This window comes from Mustela erminea, chromosome 13 (assembly GCF_009829155.1).
Source record: "Mustela erminea isolate mMusErm1 chromosome 13, mMusErm1.Pri, whole genome shotgun sequence".
Lineage (NCBI taxonomy): Eukaryota > Metazoa > Chordata > Mammalia > Carnivora > Mustelidae > Mustela > Mustela erminea.
This window is the reverse complement of record NC_045626.1, coordinates 69,315,941-69,334,425: the sequence shown is the minus strand read 5'-3', so window position 1 is coordinate 69,334,425 and position 18,485 is coordinate 69,315,941. Positions and strand designations below refer to the sequence as shown.

Sequence of the window (18,485 nt, the reverse complement as noted above, 5' to 3'; positions counted from 1 at the left end):
GAGTTAGGCTGGGTTAGGGAGATCTAGATGAGTGGGATGGAGTAAGGCACAGCAATCTCTCCTACTGCCCCTTAGCTGTGAAAAGATGTTCTCAGTTTCACCCTTAGGCAAGCTCATGGAATATCCTTTGTGTCTGAAGAACATTCCAAGGGCAGGGACAGATGAATGATACTCTTTAAAAAAAAATGTTTTTTAATTCAATTAATTAACATATAGTGTATTATTTGTTTCAGTGGTAGAGGTCAGTGATTCATCAGTCTTATATGACACCCAGTGTTCATTATTATTATTATTATTATTATTAAATATTTTATTTATTTATTTGAGAGGCAGAGATCACAAGTAAGTGGGGAGGCAGGCAGAGAGAGAGGAGGAAGCAGGCTCCCTGCCAAGCAGAGAGCCTGATGTGGGGCTCGATTCCAGGACCCTGGGATCATAACCTGAGCTGAAGGCAGAGGCTTTAACCCACTGAGCCCCCCAGGCGCCCCCCAGTGTTTGTTATATCAAGAGCCCTCCTTAATGTCTATCACCCAATTACCCCATCCTCCCACCCACCTGCTCTCTGGCAACCCTCAGTTTGTTTCCTATGATTAAGAGTCTCTTTGGATTGTCTCCCTCTCTAGCATCGTCTGACGTTATTTTTTCCTCTCTTCCCCCATGATCCTCTGTTTTGCTTCTTAAATTCCACATATGAGTGAGATCATCTGATAATTGTCGTTCTCTGATTGACTTGCTTCGCTTGTCATTATACCCTCTAGTTCCATCTACGTCTTTGCGAATGGCAAGGTTTTGTTTATTTTGATGGTTGAGTTGTTTCCATTGTGTGTATATACTGTATCTTCTTTACCCATTAGATGAATGCTACTCTCTTTTAAACAGATCAAGTCTGTTTGAGCACACCTTCAATTCTTGCTGAAAATACATTTCCTCCCCTCCTGCCCTATCACCACTATCCCCTACACACCTCCCCTGTCACTACTTTAGAGTACTTGGAAAAACTTCCCAGTTTAGAAGACTTGCCAGGGACCCAGTGGACCATGTTTTCCTTCCCTCTCCAGAATTTCTCCATGCCCTGGAACAAAAGGAGGGAAGTTCTATTTACTGAGCACCTGTTAGATGCAAGGCACTTCATATCTTACCTCATTCAGTCCTCACAACACTTGTCAGGTAGTGTGCCCATCCTACAGGTGAGACAACCAATGCACAGAGAGGCTAAGGAATTTGCTCAGAGTCAGTAGGTTTGAGCCAGGCTGCGAGACGCATAGGGGACTCTCTTTCCATATCATCCGGTCACTTTGGTGATCCACAGCCCCACTGTGAGCACCAGACTCAATTCCAGCCATTTTTGGAGGCAGAAACAGCTCTGTGAGGGAGTCCTATGTTGTGGACCTGTTCATGGCCCTGGTCTCTGACTCTCCTCCACAGAGGTCAGTGACACGGCAGGAGTCCTGGATGAGGAATCATTCCCCTCATGGCAGGTCAGGGGCAGTGGTTTCGAAACCCCAGCAGGTGAGTGTGGAGGGGCGCCTGGGTGGCTCAGTAGGTTGAGTATCTGCCTTTAGCTTCGGTCATGAACCCAAGGTCCTGGAATCAAGCCCCACATCAGGCTCCTTGCTCAGCAGGGAGTCTGCTTCTTGCTCTCCCTCTGCCTACTGCTCTGCCTGTTTGTGCTTTCTGCCTCCCTCCCTCTATCGAATACATGAATAAAATCTTTAAAAAAACAAAACAAAACAGAAAAAACCCCAGGAGGTGAGTGTGGAGCAGGCTGCCAAGGGGCTAGGCAGCTAGTACTCCAGCCATAGCTTATCAGGGAGCGGGGGAGGCAGCTAGCTTCTCCAGCTGCAGTGAGGAGGAAACACAGAGTTCTTATATATCCATCCCATTAGTCTACCCATCCATCCATCCATCCATCCCTCCGTCCATCTACTCAACTCTCCATGTGGCCCTTCAGCACACAGTCCGAATACAAAGGAGGAGGAACTAGTTTTCTTGTTGCTGTGATCCTCAGTTTTCCTGATCAGTGTGGGGACATGGGGTGACCTGCTCACTTGGACTGCCTGTGCCTGGATTCACTCTGACCTTGGGCAAGTCACTTCTCCACTCGGAGAGTTTGTGGGGCTGAAAAAACTTGAGAGCTGCCTGCCTTGTTGTGCAGGTCACCTGGGCAGGTAAGGAACTCATGATAGATTTGGGACTGGATCGCAGGACGATGCCACACTCATTTGTAAAATGGGAGTTGGAATCCTGTCTCTCCTTGCCTCCTGGGATTGTAGGGAGGAGCCCACAGGGTAAAAACGGTGGAAAAGCTCTCTGAGGCTGGAATGTCCCAGAGGAGCAAACCGAGGCCCTGTCTGCTGGGCCAGGACAGATCCCACAGTGACCACAAGGGGTCAGCAGACACTTGTGGGTTCAGCTATCATCTGCGGGAAGGCTCAGGCTTGTGCGCTGGGGTCCGGGAGGGTGGCCAAGTCATTTCATTCCTGGGGACCCATAACACAAAGAGGTGGGGACGTAGCCCAGTCCGGCTTCTTGTGGAATCCAGAAGCGTTACTCCGGGTGTTACAGTACAGAGCCTGGTCCAGCTGCTGACTTTGGAACTCTGCCGGGCTCTGAGAGCTGAGGGGGCAGAGCCAGGAGCTGGCCTGGGACTCCCTACACCCCCAAGTAAACTTCCTTTGGGCTTTAGCTTTCCCACCTGCAACCTGGTGGCTGATATGGGGACTTACTTCCAGTTCTCAGATCCTGAGATGTGGCAAAGGGCTTGGCACACAATAGTGCTCCCTAAACACCAGCATTTGAATGGATGGGAGAGACGTCTGCTCTGAGCAAAGCCAGCCTTATGCAAAATGATAATTTAGGGTGAGTTTTGCTTTACTCATGTATTTATCACTTCGCAGAATGATTCCTGATGAGATCATTTCAGCCAGTGTACTCCTCTTGGGAGCACTTCCAAGGTTCCACCACTGGAGTGAGCCCCGGGGAGAAGCTCTGTGTGACGGTCTTTCTCAGTTCTTCCTGTGGCTCACCAGCATTCACCTTCTGCTTCATTCAGCATGTGTTTTTTGAGCTCCTTGTTTGGCCCTCTCGAAAGTGCTAGAACAAAACTGACTCAAATTCCCCGCCCTCATGGAGCTTACATTTGAATGTCTCTAGGGGGAAAAATGAATCAGATGAAAACCCTGATTGTTGGTGGCTGGTGCCTCCTTTGGGCTCTACAGAGAGAATTATTGGGCTGTATCTGCCCTGTTCAACCCTTCGGCCACTGGAAATGCTGCCCACAAGCCTGGAAGGCTGCCCATGTCTTCATTCCTCACTCCGGAGAAAGGTCTCGTTCATCTGATGGATGTGTGCTCTGTAGCTGGATGACTCTGAGTCAAAATCTTAGCTCTGTCTCTCAGGAGAAAGTTATTTTACCCTCCCCCTGACCTTGGAGCTTTACTTTCTCATCTGAAAATGGGAATAATTGTGGTACCTACCTTCGTAGTGAGCTCACTGAGCTCACACTCAGTGAGCAAACGCTCACATCAGCAACCTGGCACGAGGCCTGGCCCCTTGCTGGGTAAATGTGAAGGGGGTTGGGGTGTAATTGTAATTGTTGTGATGTACTTGAAGTTCACATGTAAACCTCGAGAGGCAGCCAGGTGCAGGACAGTGAGCCCCCTTCCTTTTGCTCTGAGACCTTGGGTGGCATACATTCTGTCTCTGGGCTTTGGTGGATTTCTCTCTTCCCTCGGATTTCAGTTAATCCTTCAGGAGGAAGAGGTTGGACTGCAATATACACATAACCCATTAGTCAGTAAGTGCCTTGTGGGAACGTGGTCACAGAGCAGTGGTCAGTCACTGGGGCCCCAACCAGGCCTCCCTCTGGTAGTTCTACTGGGCGAGTACACAGGCTCTGCAGGATAAAATGGTCACAGGGAAAGATGGTTCCTTGGCTTTGTTTAAAAAGCAAATTAGAGGGCCAGTAGCATCTGATCCTGTGGAACCAAGCTTTCCAAACTTATTTCCTGTCCTTCTTCCCAAGAGCCAAACTTCATGAATTCTCTCTTCTCCAAAGAGGCCTCTTGATTTTCTAGTTGGAACCTCTGCTCCTACTGTTTACCCTGCGAGGGATACAGCCCTCCCTCCTCTCCACTTGAAATTCAGCTCAGACCCTTTAAGGGCCTGGTTTCTGCTCCACCCTCATGAAGCCCGCCCTGGTGTGAGCTTTCCCTTCCTGGATGAGATGCGCCCCGCCCGTCTGTCATACCTGGTGTTACTGTCCCTCACCATATTCCCTTCATTCTCTAATGGGACTGGGAGCTCCCACTGGCAGGGCCTGGACAAAGGGAAGCTTGGCTGCCCCTTTCTTTGTGAAATTTGCATCCCGGGTCATTTCCCAGATGTTTTCTGTTTTCTTTTTCCTTCTACTGCCTCAGAGATTCATGTGCTCTGTCACTGAAGAGTCATTGACTATCCAGAAAGATTTGTTTTCAAGGGTTTTATTTATTTATTTGACAGAGACAGAGATCACAAGTAGGCAGAGAGGCAGGCAGAGAGAGGGGAGGAAGCAGGCTCCCCACTAAGCAGAGAGCCCGACTCGGGGCTCGATCCCAAGACCCTGAGAACATGACCTGAGCCTAAGGCAGATGCCCAATGACTGAACCACCCAGGCACCCCCAGAAAGATTTTCAAACACAGTTTATGATTTCTATCACTCTAGGCAGAGGGCAAATCAGAGGTTGCTAACCAATAGTCCTCTTGGGGCTGACAGTGTGGGTGTTGAATTTGGTCTGTTTTCCACTCTCGAGGTTAAGCACTTTAGGTGCAGTATTCAAGCTCTGATTAGCAACAGCTCCTACCATGATTTTTGACCTAAAGCAAAGAGCACTTACTCCCGAGCCCCTGAAGACAAGTGAGTTTGTGATCACCTCAGAGTGTGAGAACACGGGTTCCTTTAAAATATTTAACTAGTTTCTACAACTTTAAACTTGCTCTTTATAGAAAAATGAAATATACAGTCAATATAACAGAATGGGAACTGCCCTCTTGCTCCTCTCTGGGACCACCAAGTTAACGGTTTTCTCTGCATCTTTCCGGAAATGTTCTAAGATCACAGGTCCTTAAGATGACGTTCGTGATCTTCATAAACTGTACGTAAAATGTTAGATGTAAATGCTGATTTGTATATTTTCTAGGTTCCATCATCATCTTATGGGGGTCCACGATCCCCTCCCATTCCCCCCCCCCCCCACATTAAGACAACTGACTTTGAGACTTCTAGTTCAGGATGTGCGACTAGCACCCATGTTGACCTCTCCTCTTTCTTGAGACCCCACTGAAATAGAAGTATAGAAAATTCAAAAAGTACTAAACACTCAATAGCAAAGAGAACTAGGAAGAAGACCTCACTCCACAAGTATTCCTTGAATTCCTATTATATGCTGAGTCTGCTTCTAGGCCCTGATGGTAGAGCAATGAAAGAAAAAATTCCTGCCATCCTGGAGCTTACATCCTAATAAGAGGAGACAAATAAACCAAATAAATCATTTAGAAGGTGACAAATTCTGTAGGAGACAGAGAAAACAGCCATGGGGGCTTGGGAAGGCCATATGGGGGGTGTTTCCATTTCAAAGAAAGGTGGATCATTGGTGAATGAGAGATTTCAACAAGTGCTTGGAATATGGAAGAACTGGAGACCTCTGGATGAATGAAACCGGTGAAGGTAGCAGCCAAGAACATTCTCTTCGCCAACTAAGGAGGAGATGGGAGTCAGATGGCTTGAAAGAACTGAGGGAGGCTTTGGACTCAAACTCAATAGGTTATAGAAGAAGGGAGGAAGGAGGAAAGAGAATGAAAATAGGAGATTGTATTCCTTAAGCTAGTTACTAAGAGTCACCTCTATGGTGTCACCTCTAATGTTATTTGTAGGCCTTAAACATATTTTTATGATATTCTTTTGTATCTACTTAGCATAAAATAAACTCACACACAACCTGGGGAGATGGGCCTGTGGGGTGGTGGATACCTGCCCCTAACCACTGTCCTACTCTTTTCTACACTCGTTTCCAAAGTGCAGGTAACATTTCTCCCAGGCAGAAAACAGGATGGCTTTTCTCTAAAGAAATTGAATTCAGTATGTCAGGTCAGCTAGAACTTGCAGTGTGGATGTTGGTACCATAGAATAGAGGCCTCCTGACTCTGCTATTTATGATTCTGCCTCACGGGGCTTCTAGCTGGGTATTCTCATTTAGCGAAAGGACCAGAGGGAAACCAGTCCTATCTGTATAAAAGCAGAAGAAACTTACATCAACTCCTTTTACAAGGTATTTACTAAGGGACATACAACCAGAAAGTGGCCAACCTGGGATTTGAACAGAGGCCTTCCTTCCACACTTGTGCTCTTAGCTCATATATATCCTTTCCTCTGTAAAAAAATAAAAAAGACATGAACTACTATGAATATTTCTATCAGTGCCCACAAGCTTGTAAGAGAATCTGTCTGAATTTCAAAGGAAGACCAATGGGAACAGAAAGGCCTGGGTTTGTTGTGATTGATTGATTGATTTAAATAGGCTCCACACCCAACCTGGGACTTGAACTCACAACCCCGAGATCAAGAGTTGCATGATTTACCAACTTAGCCAGCCAGCCAGGGATCCAGTTAGCAATGTGACCTTGGGCTTGACTGCAGGTGTAAGTGGTGGCTGTGACCAACTCTGTGGCACGAGGTTGGATCAGCTACCCTGGAGTCTTCCCTCCCACAAGGGCCTTCTCTGATTGTCCCTCTTTAGCTTTTCCCACTCCTAAGGTCCTCAGGGGCAGCCTAGCAAGGCTTCTTTCGGGGATGGAAGGCAGGTGTCTGGGGGCAGGTATGTCTGGTGTCTCTGTTCTCTTATGACACAGGTGAACAGGATTTGGGGCTAGAGAAACTTCTGTTTGAACCTGGCTCCCCATTTGTCCTTGGTGTGACTCCAGGCAGGCCTTTAGCTCTGTGAACCTTGATTCCTTCTTACAGAAACATGGGGGAACTTAGAGGTTGGAAAGGTAGGAGGTGAGATTTGAAAAAGGCCCAACATTTGTAAAACAAAGGCATTTCGTGGTAATTTTTCAAACGTACACAAAAGCAAAAGCGAAGGAAACAATATAATGTATGCATGTATACCCATTACCTGGCTGGGACACTGTCAACCCCTGACCATTCTTTTATCATCTGCTCCCCACCCACCTCATTTTTTTTTTTTTAAGATTTTTTTTTATTTGTCAGAGAGAGAGGAGCTAGAGCGAGCACAGGCAGACAGAGCAGCAGGCAGAGGCAGAGGGAGAAGCAGGCTCCCCGCCAGGCAAGGAGCCCGATGTGAGACTTGATCCCAGGACGCCGGGATCATGACCTGAGCTGAAGGCAGCTGCTTAACCAACTGAGCCACCCAGGCGTCCCCCCACCTCATTTTTTAAAAAGCTGTATTATTTGAAAGCAAATCCAAGTATCATATAATTTCACCCAGAGGGAAATCAGAATGTATCTCTATAGATAAATCCTTAAGAAAACACAAACCATTCTAACACATAACAAAATTAACAATTTCTTAATATTTCCTAAAATTGTCCCTGAAATAGATTTTTTGCAACAGGTTTGAATCAGGGTCCAAAGAAGGTTCACATACTGCATCTGTTGACATGTCTCTTAAGTCTTTTTAAAATGGATAACATGTTCCTTTTCCCACCTTTTTTCCCCCCCATAGGCCATGTATTTATTGAATACATGGTCATTTGGATATGGGCTTTCCTATTTTATGAATTTGATTGATTCACTTCTTGGGTCACTCAGCATGTTTCTCTGTCTCTTCCATTTCTTTTATACCGATCAGGCTACAAGCTGGATACAATTCAGGTTTAGGGGTTTTTTTGGAGGTAAGAGGAGGGGAAAAGTACAAATGCTTCATTTGTGTATCCTATTGGGTTACATCCAGAGACACATAATGTCCTGTCATTGCATTTTGGGCGGTAGAAGATTCATCTGTACTGTTAAGTCCTTTATGAAGTTCCCCATTGACCCCATCACTTAGAAGCTTTGATGATCATTGTCTGGACCCATTATTTCATCTGGGGTTGCCAAAAGATGACATTTCCTTCTAATTTTGTTATTCCTTCTCATTCATTAGCCAATTCTTTATAATAAAGATTTCTCCCTCATAAACTCCTTAGTTATAGAGGGTTTGTATAAGAAAGGAAGGATACAGACTTAACATCAGTTTTCAGAATAATGAACTGGTGTTGGTCATCAAAGGCAACCAATGAAGTTTTGTTTCTCTTTATGTAACTTTAGGAATTTGTGGGTCTAACTTATGGATCTTCAAATATTTGATGTTAAGCCTGTTGTAATAATTCTTTTGGATGCTCAAGTTGGCCTGTCCTCGGCCTGTGGGAGCCCCTTTCAAGTTGGCTTCTAAGTCCTTAATGGCCTCTTTACTTTCTGGGGGTGATAAGATGTCTCAGGCAGGCTCATCTTGCATATTTTCTGCCCCAGACTGGGAGATATCCATTTCTCCAGCAGGTGGAATCTGGCACTTTAAATTTCAAAAATCTGGGGCGCCTGGGTGGCTCAGCTGTTGAGCGTTTGCCTTCGGCTCGGGTCATGATCCCAGAGTCCTGGGATTAGGCCCCGCATCGCATCGGGCTCCCTGCTCATTGGGGAGCCTGCTTCTCCCTCTCCCACTCCCCCTGTTTATGTTCCCTCTCTGGCTGTTTCTGTCAAACAATAAATAAAATCTTAAAAAAAAATTTTTTTTTCAAAAATCTCCCAGGAGATCCCAGAGCACAGGAGACCCATTTTCTGTAGGTTATAAGGTATTCCTGATTGTGTGGTGTCCACCTAGCTCCCTGTTTCATCTCCTGCTCTGGTCTTTCAGATATGCTGAGCTCTTTGTTTTTCCGACAAGATGTTCTCTCCTGTTTGAGGCTTTGTACGTGTTGATTTCTTTGCCTTGGATGTCCCTCCACTCCCTGCCCTCTGACTCAGTGCAAACCTTGCCCTTTCTGTGATACCTTCTTCACTCACTCTGGCAGCTGCTTTAGAGCCTATTATCCATTTGTTGCAGCAGTCAAAACATATCATTAAACTTTTAATAGTTGGCTTCCTTCCTTGGGGTTGCAAACACATCTGGCACATGCATAGCCAGCGCTGAGCTTTTCCACTGTTGTGGCTGTTTTCCAAGCCTATTAACCTTGGTCTCATCTCTCTGCTCTGGCCTCTGTTTAATGCATTTCATGAAACATTTCACAGAGCACCCCTCTAGTTAAATAACTAGAGAATACTTACTGAGCATTTACTATGCCAAATGTGCTTTACATACATGATTTTATTACTCTCAACTGGTGAGGTAGGGATTATTATCTTCATTTTACAGATGAGTAAGAGGAAGCTCAATGAGGTGGCTGAAGGTCCTATAGGTAGGGAGTGGCTGGGCTGGGATTTCTGTAGTGGATCTGATGCCCAGAGCCCAAGATTTTCTCTTGACATCCCCGTCCATCAAAGTGTGGTCAATGATCCACCCACATCAGAAACCTCTGGGGAGCTCATTAAAACACATGCTCCCAGATTCCACCCCAGACCTACTGACTCAGAATCCCAGGAAAATGCAGATGGAAAACTAAATTTCCAATAAGCTTTCTTGGGACAAACTGAAACATTATTTTTTGAATAGGTGAAACACAGTTAAAACGTTCAAAAGGTTCAAAGAGTAGAAGTGAAAAGCAAACACTCCAACTCCATCCCCCAGTTGCCCAGTTCTCAGAGGCAACCATTTTTCCTTGACTCAAACCGAGACCATCTTTGTATTTACATGATATACCAAGATAGGTAGGTCTCTGCATTCCCGAGCTCACAAAAATCTGCAGGTAAGACCACTATTCAGGGCTGAGTGTCCCAGTAAGGAGTCCCAGAGTCACCAGAAAAGATAGCAAGGAGTTCTGTTTGGGGAATGTCTGCACCACCTGCACCTTCCAGCCTGCTTGGCTCAGGCTATCACTTTGTGTAGGAGTCTGGTCCCTGCATAGGCAGTCTTGTCACAAGTAAAGATCAGGAAAGAAGAGTGGGCAAAAGGTAGAGGGGAGCCAGCACATAAGTCTAGAAAAGGAAGGATCTGGGTGGGAGGACCAAAGTCAACACTTCCACTTGTATACCCCGTTATTTGTGGTAACCACCGACCTTTCCCTTTAGGGCAGTCTTTAAAACATTTAACCTTTCTGGGATCACAGACTTCTTTGGGAATCTCATGAAAAACGTGGACTTTCTCCCTAGAAAAATGCACAGACACGTAAAACTCTGCAGGCAAGATTGCAGAAGCCTCATAGACTGCCAGGCAGGATTGCCCAGGGATATCCAGGAGGTCCAAGTTAAGAACTCCGCTTTTAGATGTCCTTGTTACACCTAAAAAGCCCAGTTTACAAAAACTCTTTCTGTATTCGTTTAGAGAGCCTGACTATGCCGCGACTTGCAGCCAAGTGCCGGGGCATGAACTCGAGGCCAGCTTGCTCAGGAGGTGGAGGCGTTGGTGACTTCAGCCATTGAACCTCCTCTTCGGGGTAAGGACCCACAGACCCCCATGGGGGGCGGTGGGCGTCCTCCGCAGCTTTTAGCGTCATCCGCCTGGGCCCCCGTGCTTCGGGCGCATTTCGTGGTTTCTGAGCGCGGCACCTGCTCCCCCACACCGCGATCTCTGGGGTTTCGGGGAGCGAACCCACCCCGGACGGAGGAGCGCCGGCACCGAGCCCGGCAGGCAGAGCTGCGCTGGGAGCAGGCGGGCTCCACATTCATCATTGTTCCCCCAGCGCCTGGCACGGGTTGGAGCGCAGGCAGCGAGGGTGGCCTAAAGCGCGCCGTCCCTTCCGCGTCGCCCGCCCGCGAAGCTCTAGCGCCACAGGTGTTTCCAGGGCGCCTTCCAAGGGCCAGACCTGAGCCCAGCACTGGCGACGCAAGGGAGGGACAACTGGACCAACTCCGGCCCTCTGCGCGCGGGGAGGACAACAGTCGGCGGGCGCTGGCTGCTCGGGGCGCACGGGGCCGCGAGGGGACCTGCGCGCGCCCCCGCCCCGTGCCGCGCGCTCGTGACGGCGCCCCCGGCCCCGCCCCCGGCCCCCGCCTCCCACTTCCCCCTCCCCGCGACTCGGCCGCGCTCCGGTCGGCTGGCTCTATGGGGAAAGCGGCCGCTCTGTGCCGAGGCAGCGGCTGTGGCGGCCGCTCCCGCGGACTCTCGTCGCTGTTCACGGTTGTCCCCTGCCTGTCCTGCCACACGGCGGCGCCGACCATGAGCGTTTCCACGCCTGGCCCCGGGTCGGAGCCCAAGCCCCAGCCCAAGCCTCAGCCCAAGCCTCCGCCCCAGCCTGTGCCGAAGCCCGAGCGGCAGCCGGGGTCAGAAGAGGTGCCGGAGCCACTTTCTGAGCCGGTGCCAAGATTGGAGCCTGTGTCTGAGAAGACGTCTGAGCCAAGGCCAGAGTCCAGACAGGGAACAGAACTGCTGCTGGGTTTGGGGCGGGGGTCAGGGCCCCGGCCAGAGTTGGGCTCAAGTATAGGGGCTGGGACCTGCCCCAAGGCCTCATCAGAGCCGCTGCCGGCACTGGGGTCAGTAGTGGGGAGTGCGCCCTGGACCAAACCCGAGCTGGGGTCGCTGGCGGTGTCAAAGCCCCCGCCCCTGCTGCGACCCGGACAGGCCAAGGCGTCTCTTGGGGTTCCAATGTCAGGGACTGGCACGACCTCCACAGCGCCCAAGGTCTTACTGCCTCTGGACAGCTTCAAGGGCTGGCTGCTGAAATGGACCAACTACCTGAAAGGCTACCAGCGCCGTTGGTTCGTGCTCAGCAATGGTCTGCTGTCTTACTACAGGTACGTGGGTGCCACATTGGGGCATCTGAGGTTGGAGGGTGGTGATGCTGCCCTGATGGTGACAGAGGTTGTCTAGGGTTGGAGGACACTGCCACTAGCCGAGGGATGTTTGGGAACATGGACTCTAGCAGGAGAAAAAATATCTCTGACCAGCCTCGGAGGGCTGGGGGCCCTGACCACCACACCTCCCCCACCAGCTTGGGTTTAAGGAGTGAGTGGAGAGGTGGAGTGAGAGTGACCTGGGGCCTCAGGGCCCCTCTGGTCTTGGTGGTAGTGGAACCTCAGGCAGCCAAATGGTGTCAGTTCCCCAAAGTCTTTGATTCTGGTTCAGGATCTAAGGTCATCGTGTTAGGGATTGAGGGGAACAATCACCTTGTTCGGTCCTTGGGACCCACTGTGGAAAGGACTGATTGTTCTCCCTCCCCTTAGCTGGTCACTTAGTTTATTTTCCACTTTTCCTGACACCCCTGGGGGCCAGGCCTTGGGATGGGCACAGAATTCCAGTTGTATCAGATACAGTGCCTATGTTTTAGGGGCCTATCCTAGCATTCTGTGGAGAACCAGAAGCAGCCCACTGCCACCTTCCTTATCGCAGAAAGCAGCATGGGATTCAAAATTGAAGTCCAGTGGTGAGATAGCTAGCACTGTCTGCCCGATGAAAGGGAGAAAGATACCAGAGGCTTCTCTCCTTTCTTAGGCTAGTTCCTAGAATGTTTACTGGGGAGAGAGTTGGTTTCAACTGTGAGATCTCAGATCTCTCTATGCCATTTGTTCAAACCTGAGCCGGCATTAGAATTCCCTGGAAGGCTTACTGAAACACCAAGTACTGCTCTCTGCTGAGTTTCTGATGCAGTCTAGGGGTCTAGGATGATCCAAGCTTTGGCATTTCTCACAAGTTCCCAGATGCTGCTGCTCCAGACCACAGTCTGAGAAGGACTGCTCCATTGTCGTTGCAAACAGGAGGGCCCTGCCTCGCTGTCTGGTGTAATCCAGGTCACTTCCGTGACTTCACTTGGTCAAGCCGTATCCCTTCTGGTCACTTACTATAGGGTTTGTAGGATCCTTCCTAGCATTTTGGGAATATAGCTTCTGGAGGATTGTTGAGTCTGTGATGCCCTTGATAATTGGGGAGCTCCATTGAATTTAAGCGATGGTTCCCACTCCAAAACGGGAATCACTGTCATTAATTCCTGGCAGGGGAGAAAAGTGACAAATATTTCTCCTGTGCCTTTCTCATGTGGTATATTGGTGCCCCTCAGCTGCTCCCTCCAAATCACACAGAACATAGCGTTCTTATAGTTCGGCAACCAAACAAGAAATGATTCTTTTCCAAAGGGTGTTTTTATCCCACTTACCATTCTCTGTTAGGTGTGTAAACATTTCACCAAGACATACAGTGGTAGCAAATCAGCGATTTGCTATAAATGTGTCACTGTCAGCTGTGGACTGACCAACCTAGCAATGGAGAGAGAGTCTGACCTGGGCCTGTTGTACTCCAGGCTCTGTGCCTGTCCCAGATCTGTGTCCTAATGCCCACTCATGCTTGAGTTCGTATTGTTGAGTTATCTGTGTTTACCAGGTAATACTAACCTAGAAGGGTCAAGGTAATGTTTATAAGGGTCCCACATTTCTAGTGGAATTAAAATCTGACCCCATGCAATTTTGTTTTGTTTTATTCTAATTGAAAGAGCAAAGAGGTCCCATTTTCTTTTCTCTAAAATAACTGTGTAGACAGTTGGCATTTCAAGGTTATCTCGAAGGTGCAGATTCTCTGGGCAACAAGAAAAATTCTTACTGCTTGCTGATAAGGTTGTGGGGACAGATATTGGTTTGGGGGGGTGGTGGGGGTGGGAGCAAGTTTCTGGTGTGTGTGCTTGCACAGTCCAGCTCTGTAGCTTTGTTTTTGGACATTTCTAGGCTCCAAGGCGGGCAGAACTGTGGCTTGACCTGTCTGGGTAAAATGAATGATTCCCTACATTAGGACAGGCCTGTGCCATCATAGTCCTACGTGTGTCTTTCCACGAAAATGTCCTCATTCCCATTTTAGAGGAAAGGAAACCGAGGTCGAAGGAATAAACCTTCCACGGCTCGTCCAGAGGGGCCTCCCTCACGGAGGGCGCCCAAATGCGGGGGGGGATGAGTGAGTCTCCAAGTGCAGAAGAAGCCCTTCCAAGGTGGAGCCCAAACTTCCGCTTCTTCCTTGCACTCTTGTTGCACCTTCTGGAAAACCCTCAGGGCTGCCCTCTGTGCTGGGGATAGAGCACCCTCCAGGCCTGTGGCTCATAGCCCTGATGGCAGCAGTGTGGGTTATGCGGGATCTGTCTGTGCCCGGTGCTGTATGTGTATGTGCTGTGTGTGTTCTCTTCTTACCCTGCCTGGAATCCCAGCTCTTAGTGGTTCTTTTGTTCTTTCTTTCTTTTTTTTTTTTTAAGATTTCTTTTTTATTTATTTGACAGAGAGAGAGCACAAGTAGGGAGAGTGGTAGGCAGAAGCAGGATCTCCACTGAGCAGGGAGCCTGATGCTGGGCTTGATTCCAGGACCCCAGGATGATGACCTGAGCCAAAGGCAGATCTTTTTTTTTTTTTTTAAAGATTTTATTTATTTATTTATTTATTTGACAGAGAGAAATCACAAGTAGATGGAGAGGCAGGCAGAGAGAGACAGAGGGAAGCAGGCTCCCCGCCGACCAGAGAGCCCGATGCGGGACTCGATCCCAGCACCCTGAGATCATGACCTGAGCCGAAGGCAGCGGCTCAACCCACTGAGCCACCCAGGCGGCCCCAAAGGCAGATCTTAACCAGCTGAGTCACCCAGGCGTCCCTGCGTGGCTCTCCAAATGTGTGGGGCTAGAAGAGAGGCAATATTCAAGTGCTTGTGAGCTGAAGACAGAGTGAATTTTTATTCATGAGCTCTCTCCTGTAGGGGCAGGGAGAGCCGGGTTTAACCTGTGAGGGTGTTGAGCTTGGTGGAGAAGGAATCAGAGCCATTTCCCTTGCAAGCTTCCCTTTTGGAAAGACCACTCTAATTTTGTTTTATTACTCTTTTTTTTTTTTTCTAACTATGTGAAACCTGGTGTTCAGAGAAATATCTTCAGAGAAAATGTGGACCCCTATTTCTTGTGCTCCAGCCTGTCCCACTCCGGGGTAACCACCACCCCAAATTTGCAACACCGTCCTCTTTCTTTCCTTTTAGTTCAGTTTTATCTCATCTATATGCAGTTCTAAAAGCCTCATACTTTTCATTTCAGCCATTTTTACTTTATAAAATAGGGTATTGCACAATATGTGATTTGGGGGGACTTATTCTGACAGCTTTGTAACAATCCAGGACATGAGTGTGCCACTTCTTATTTCTCTATTTAGTTCTCCTCTTGATGGCTGACCATGACAGTTCTCTCTCTCTCTCTCTTTTTTTTAAGATTTTATTTATTTATTTGACAGAGAAGGAGAGAGAGAGAGCATAAGCAGGGGAGGAGCCGGCGGAGGGAGAGGGAGAAGCAAGCTCCCTACTGAGCAGGGGGCCTGATCCAGGGCTTGACCCCAGGACTCCGGGATCATGATCCAAGCCACCCAGGGGCCCCTGACCATGACAGTTCTTGTACATGTCCAGGAGTTTCTCTTGGGTGAAATTGCTGGGTTGTAGGAACGTGAAGCTCACCTTACATAACGCCAAACTGTTTTCCAAAGCAGTTGTTCCAATGTTTATACTCCCACTGGAAGTTAGGAGGTTTTGTAGACTCATATCCTTTGTAACACTTGGTATTGTCTGCATTGATTTTACCAATCAAGTGGGTATACTATGGTATCTCACAGTCTTGACCCGAGTTTCCATCCCCATTATTTGTACCTTAGTGGAAAATCAGTGGAGGTTTGGATTAGAATTTCTCTGTGAAGTGTGGCTTTCTCAGGTACTTCTGCCCTGGATTTTGCTTGAGAAACTCATTTGATCACTTAAGCTTATTCTAAGGGAGGAAGTACCTCGTGCCAACAGCTGGGCTTGGTTACAATCCTATAATCAGGATTAAAAGACCCTCTTTGTAAATATTGTCACATATAGAAACAATTTCCGGGAAGTATCCGCAATTGTTGGCAGGTTTTTATTTCTTTCCAGCAATGTGCTAGGCATCTCAATAACAGAAGATGAGGTTCTTATTCTATCGCTGGCACGATTAAGGCATGATTAATCACATGTCTGTTTGGACACAAAGAGAATATGGTCTTTGGGTTATTAGTTCCCATTTAACAAATCTTATCCCCAGTCCTCCTCTCATAGAGAACATGTGATTACATGAAGTTAGGGAAGAATTCACAAGTGCTGTGGAATTTTCCAAGGTATCACTTCAGCAAGTCCTTAGGGCAAGAGTGTTCCATGCACGAACTTTCTCCATATTAATGACGAAATTGATTGGGTTAAGCAAAATTCTGGTTTGTTTATGCCATTTGCCTCTGTGGTGGCACTATAAATGACATTTGTTTCCTAGGAAACTATTTCAAACAGAAGCATTTGTTTTGATTTATTTGTTGTTTTGACTGATCTGCATGGGTAGGCATGGCTAGGCCAGTTAGCAAGGAAGACCTCAAAGAAATTAGCCTGGGTCTGTAAGAAAGAAGGCTGCGGTCAAGTAAGAATAAATTTTGAGTCTTCCGGCTGGGGAAGACTGTTGAGTGTTTGCTGAGCTGGGCCCACTGTAGGTCAGGTGAGGTAAGAGAAGGTCAGGTAAGAGAAGACCAAGACATCATTCATTCTTCCGGTGAGACCATCTCTGAAAGGCAAACTTTCATGGAGACGGGGTGCCAGGAAATAGTAGTGTTCTCAGCGTCACTCTAGGGAATCCTTGAAGGACGGGAATGGGAAGGACTCTGCAGCCGCGAAGTGGCCCTGAGAGGGCAAGTCTGCAGGTTAAGCCACTGGGGTCTCTGCCCTAGAAGATGGTGGCCTTATCATCTTGGATTCAGCTTTCCTTTAAAATGTCATCCAGTATTTCATACTGTAAGACCACTGGGAAGCTGAAAAGGAATGCACAGGCTGATAACACGTCCACATTTGCTTGAAGTGCATTTTCTTAACATTTAGCCAGGAGGTCACGAGTGGACTGGCAGCATATTTTGAAAGAGCACTGTACACACCAATGTTCTTAGCAAAGTCTAGTGACATGAATTGTAATTTTCCCCACCAAGCCTGCTCCTCCTGCTAACTTTTCTCTTTCTATGAATAGCTGAAAACCTCTGAGTCATGCTTGCTGCCTCCTCCTCCTCTATTTCAACATCAGATGGAATCGCGGGCCTTGCCTGTCTTTCTCCTTTAGTCCCTCTGCTCCGTTCCTAGGGCCAAATTGTGGGTCAGGTCTGCCTCCTGCTGCACTAATGGCCCAGCTTCCAGCCTCTGCCCTGAACAGCGCCCCGCCACTGTGGTGGTAACTCCCCACCCAGTAGGGCCCCGGACTTGCCTTGTCTTCTCTAATCTTCGTTTTCAACAGTTACACCCCTTATGTTCATACATCTCTGCATGGGTTTTCTCCTGTTTGAAATACCCACATTGGCCCATGACTGATCAAGGGCCATGTCTTCTTTCTCTGGGAGACACACACACACACACACACACACACACACACACACACACGCACTGTGTAGGCATCTCTGCAGACAGCTTTTGTGCCAAAGGAACACCATGGCCAAGTTTGGCGTCTTCTTTGTCTTCCCCCACAGAGCCTCACAGGTGCTTTGCCATGGATATGTTCTCAGTGGTTTGGCTAATTTGAATGGGAGCATGAGTGAATGAATGAGAATTGCCTGCAATTTTATGAGATTTCAGAAAGCCAAGGATGTTAGTGCCAAACTTGGGTTTTCTTAATTTGTTTTCAGTTTCAAAAAGTTGTTTGCTGGAATGAGATTGGGAGGATAAGTGGGAGATTGCCGGCTGAAGCCCGGACTGCCAGATACATTTATGAAATGCAGATTATCTGGATATATTATGTTGACAGATTCGACTGTGTTGAAAGAGACTCTTCAGTGAAACAGTAGCCTCTTTCTGTTGTCCTAGTTCTATTTCCATAGGGTTGCAAGTGTCTAGGTACATGATCTGTGTATACCTAGGATGACTTGTCATTTTGTAAAGTGTGGCAGTAGTTGGAGGAACAGGGAGCGAAGGTAAAGCTATTTAAAGGGCTTGTCTCAACCTTACAGCGCCTTCAACTAGTTTCCTAGGAACCGGAAGGTTTGCTTTGCATGCCCTCCTCGTGCAAGACCCTGTGGGAAGAAGGCCGTGGGTCAAAGGTGACGCCTCCACCCTAAATCCAATCGAATAACAGGCCCTCACATCTGTGGGGTTCTCTGAGGTGTCAGAGCGATGTCTAGTTCACGGTTTCAGGGAGGAGCGCAGGCCAGGAGCTGGTTCTGATATATGGAGGGAGAAGAGGGTCTTCACGGATAGCCCCAGGGGATAGCTCACAGACTCCACCCACCTCACGGGGCGGAGCCTCTGGGTGGGGCCCTGTGTTGGGATCTCCAAGATGAACCCTCCAGGTTCCCTAAGGAGCCAGAAGGACTCCTAGGACTCTCATCTATTTGTGTTCATAGCGGTGCTTTATTACAGTGAAAGGGGGCAAAGCCCCATCAGCAAAAGGGG

At 48.2% G+C, this 18,485-nt stretch overlaps 1 protein-coding gene across 3 annotated transcripts in view; it reads left to right on the top strand.

Annotated features, from left to right (window-relative positions):
- The first annotated feature begins 11,114 nt into the window (after positions 1-11,114).
- OSBP2 (oxysterol binding protein 2) overlaps positions 11,115-18,485 on the top strand; it is a 160,356-nt gene continuing 152,985 nt past the window's right edge. For 2 of the 3 annotated variants that reach the window (XM_032309284.1, XM_032309286.1), the window contains exon 1: positions 11,115-11,860. In XM_032309284.1, the coding sequence (XP_032165175.1) occupies positions 11,172-11,860 (689 nt within the window). In that variant the 5' untranslated portion in view covers positions 11,115-11,171. The remainder of the gene's footprint in view (positions 11,861-18,485) is intronic. The other variant, XM_032309287.1, reaches the window with a different exon arrangement.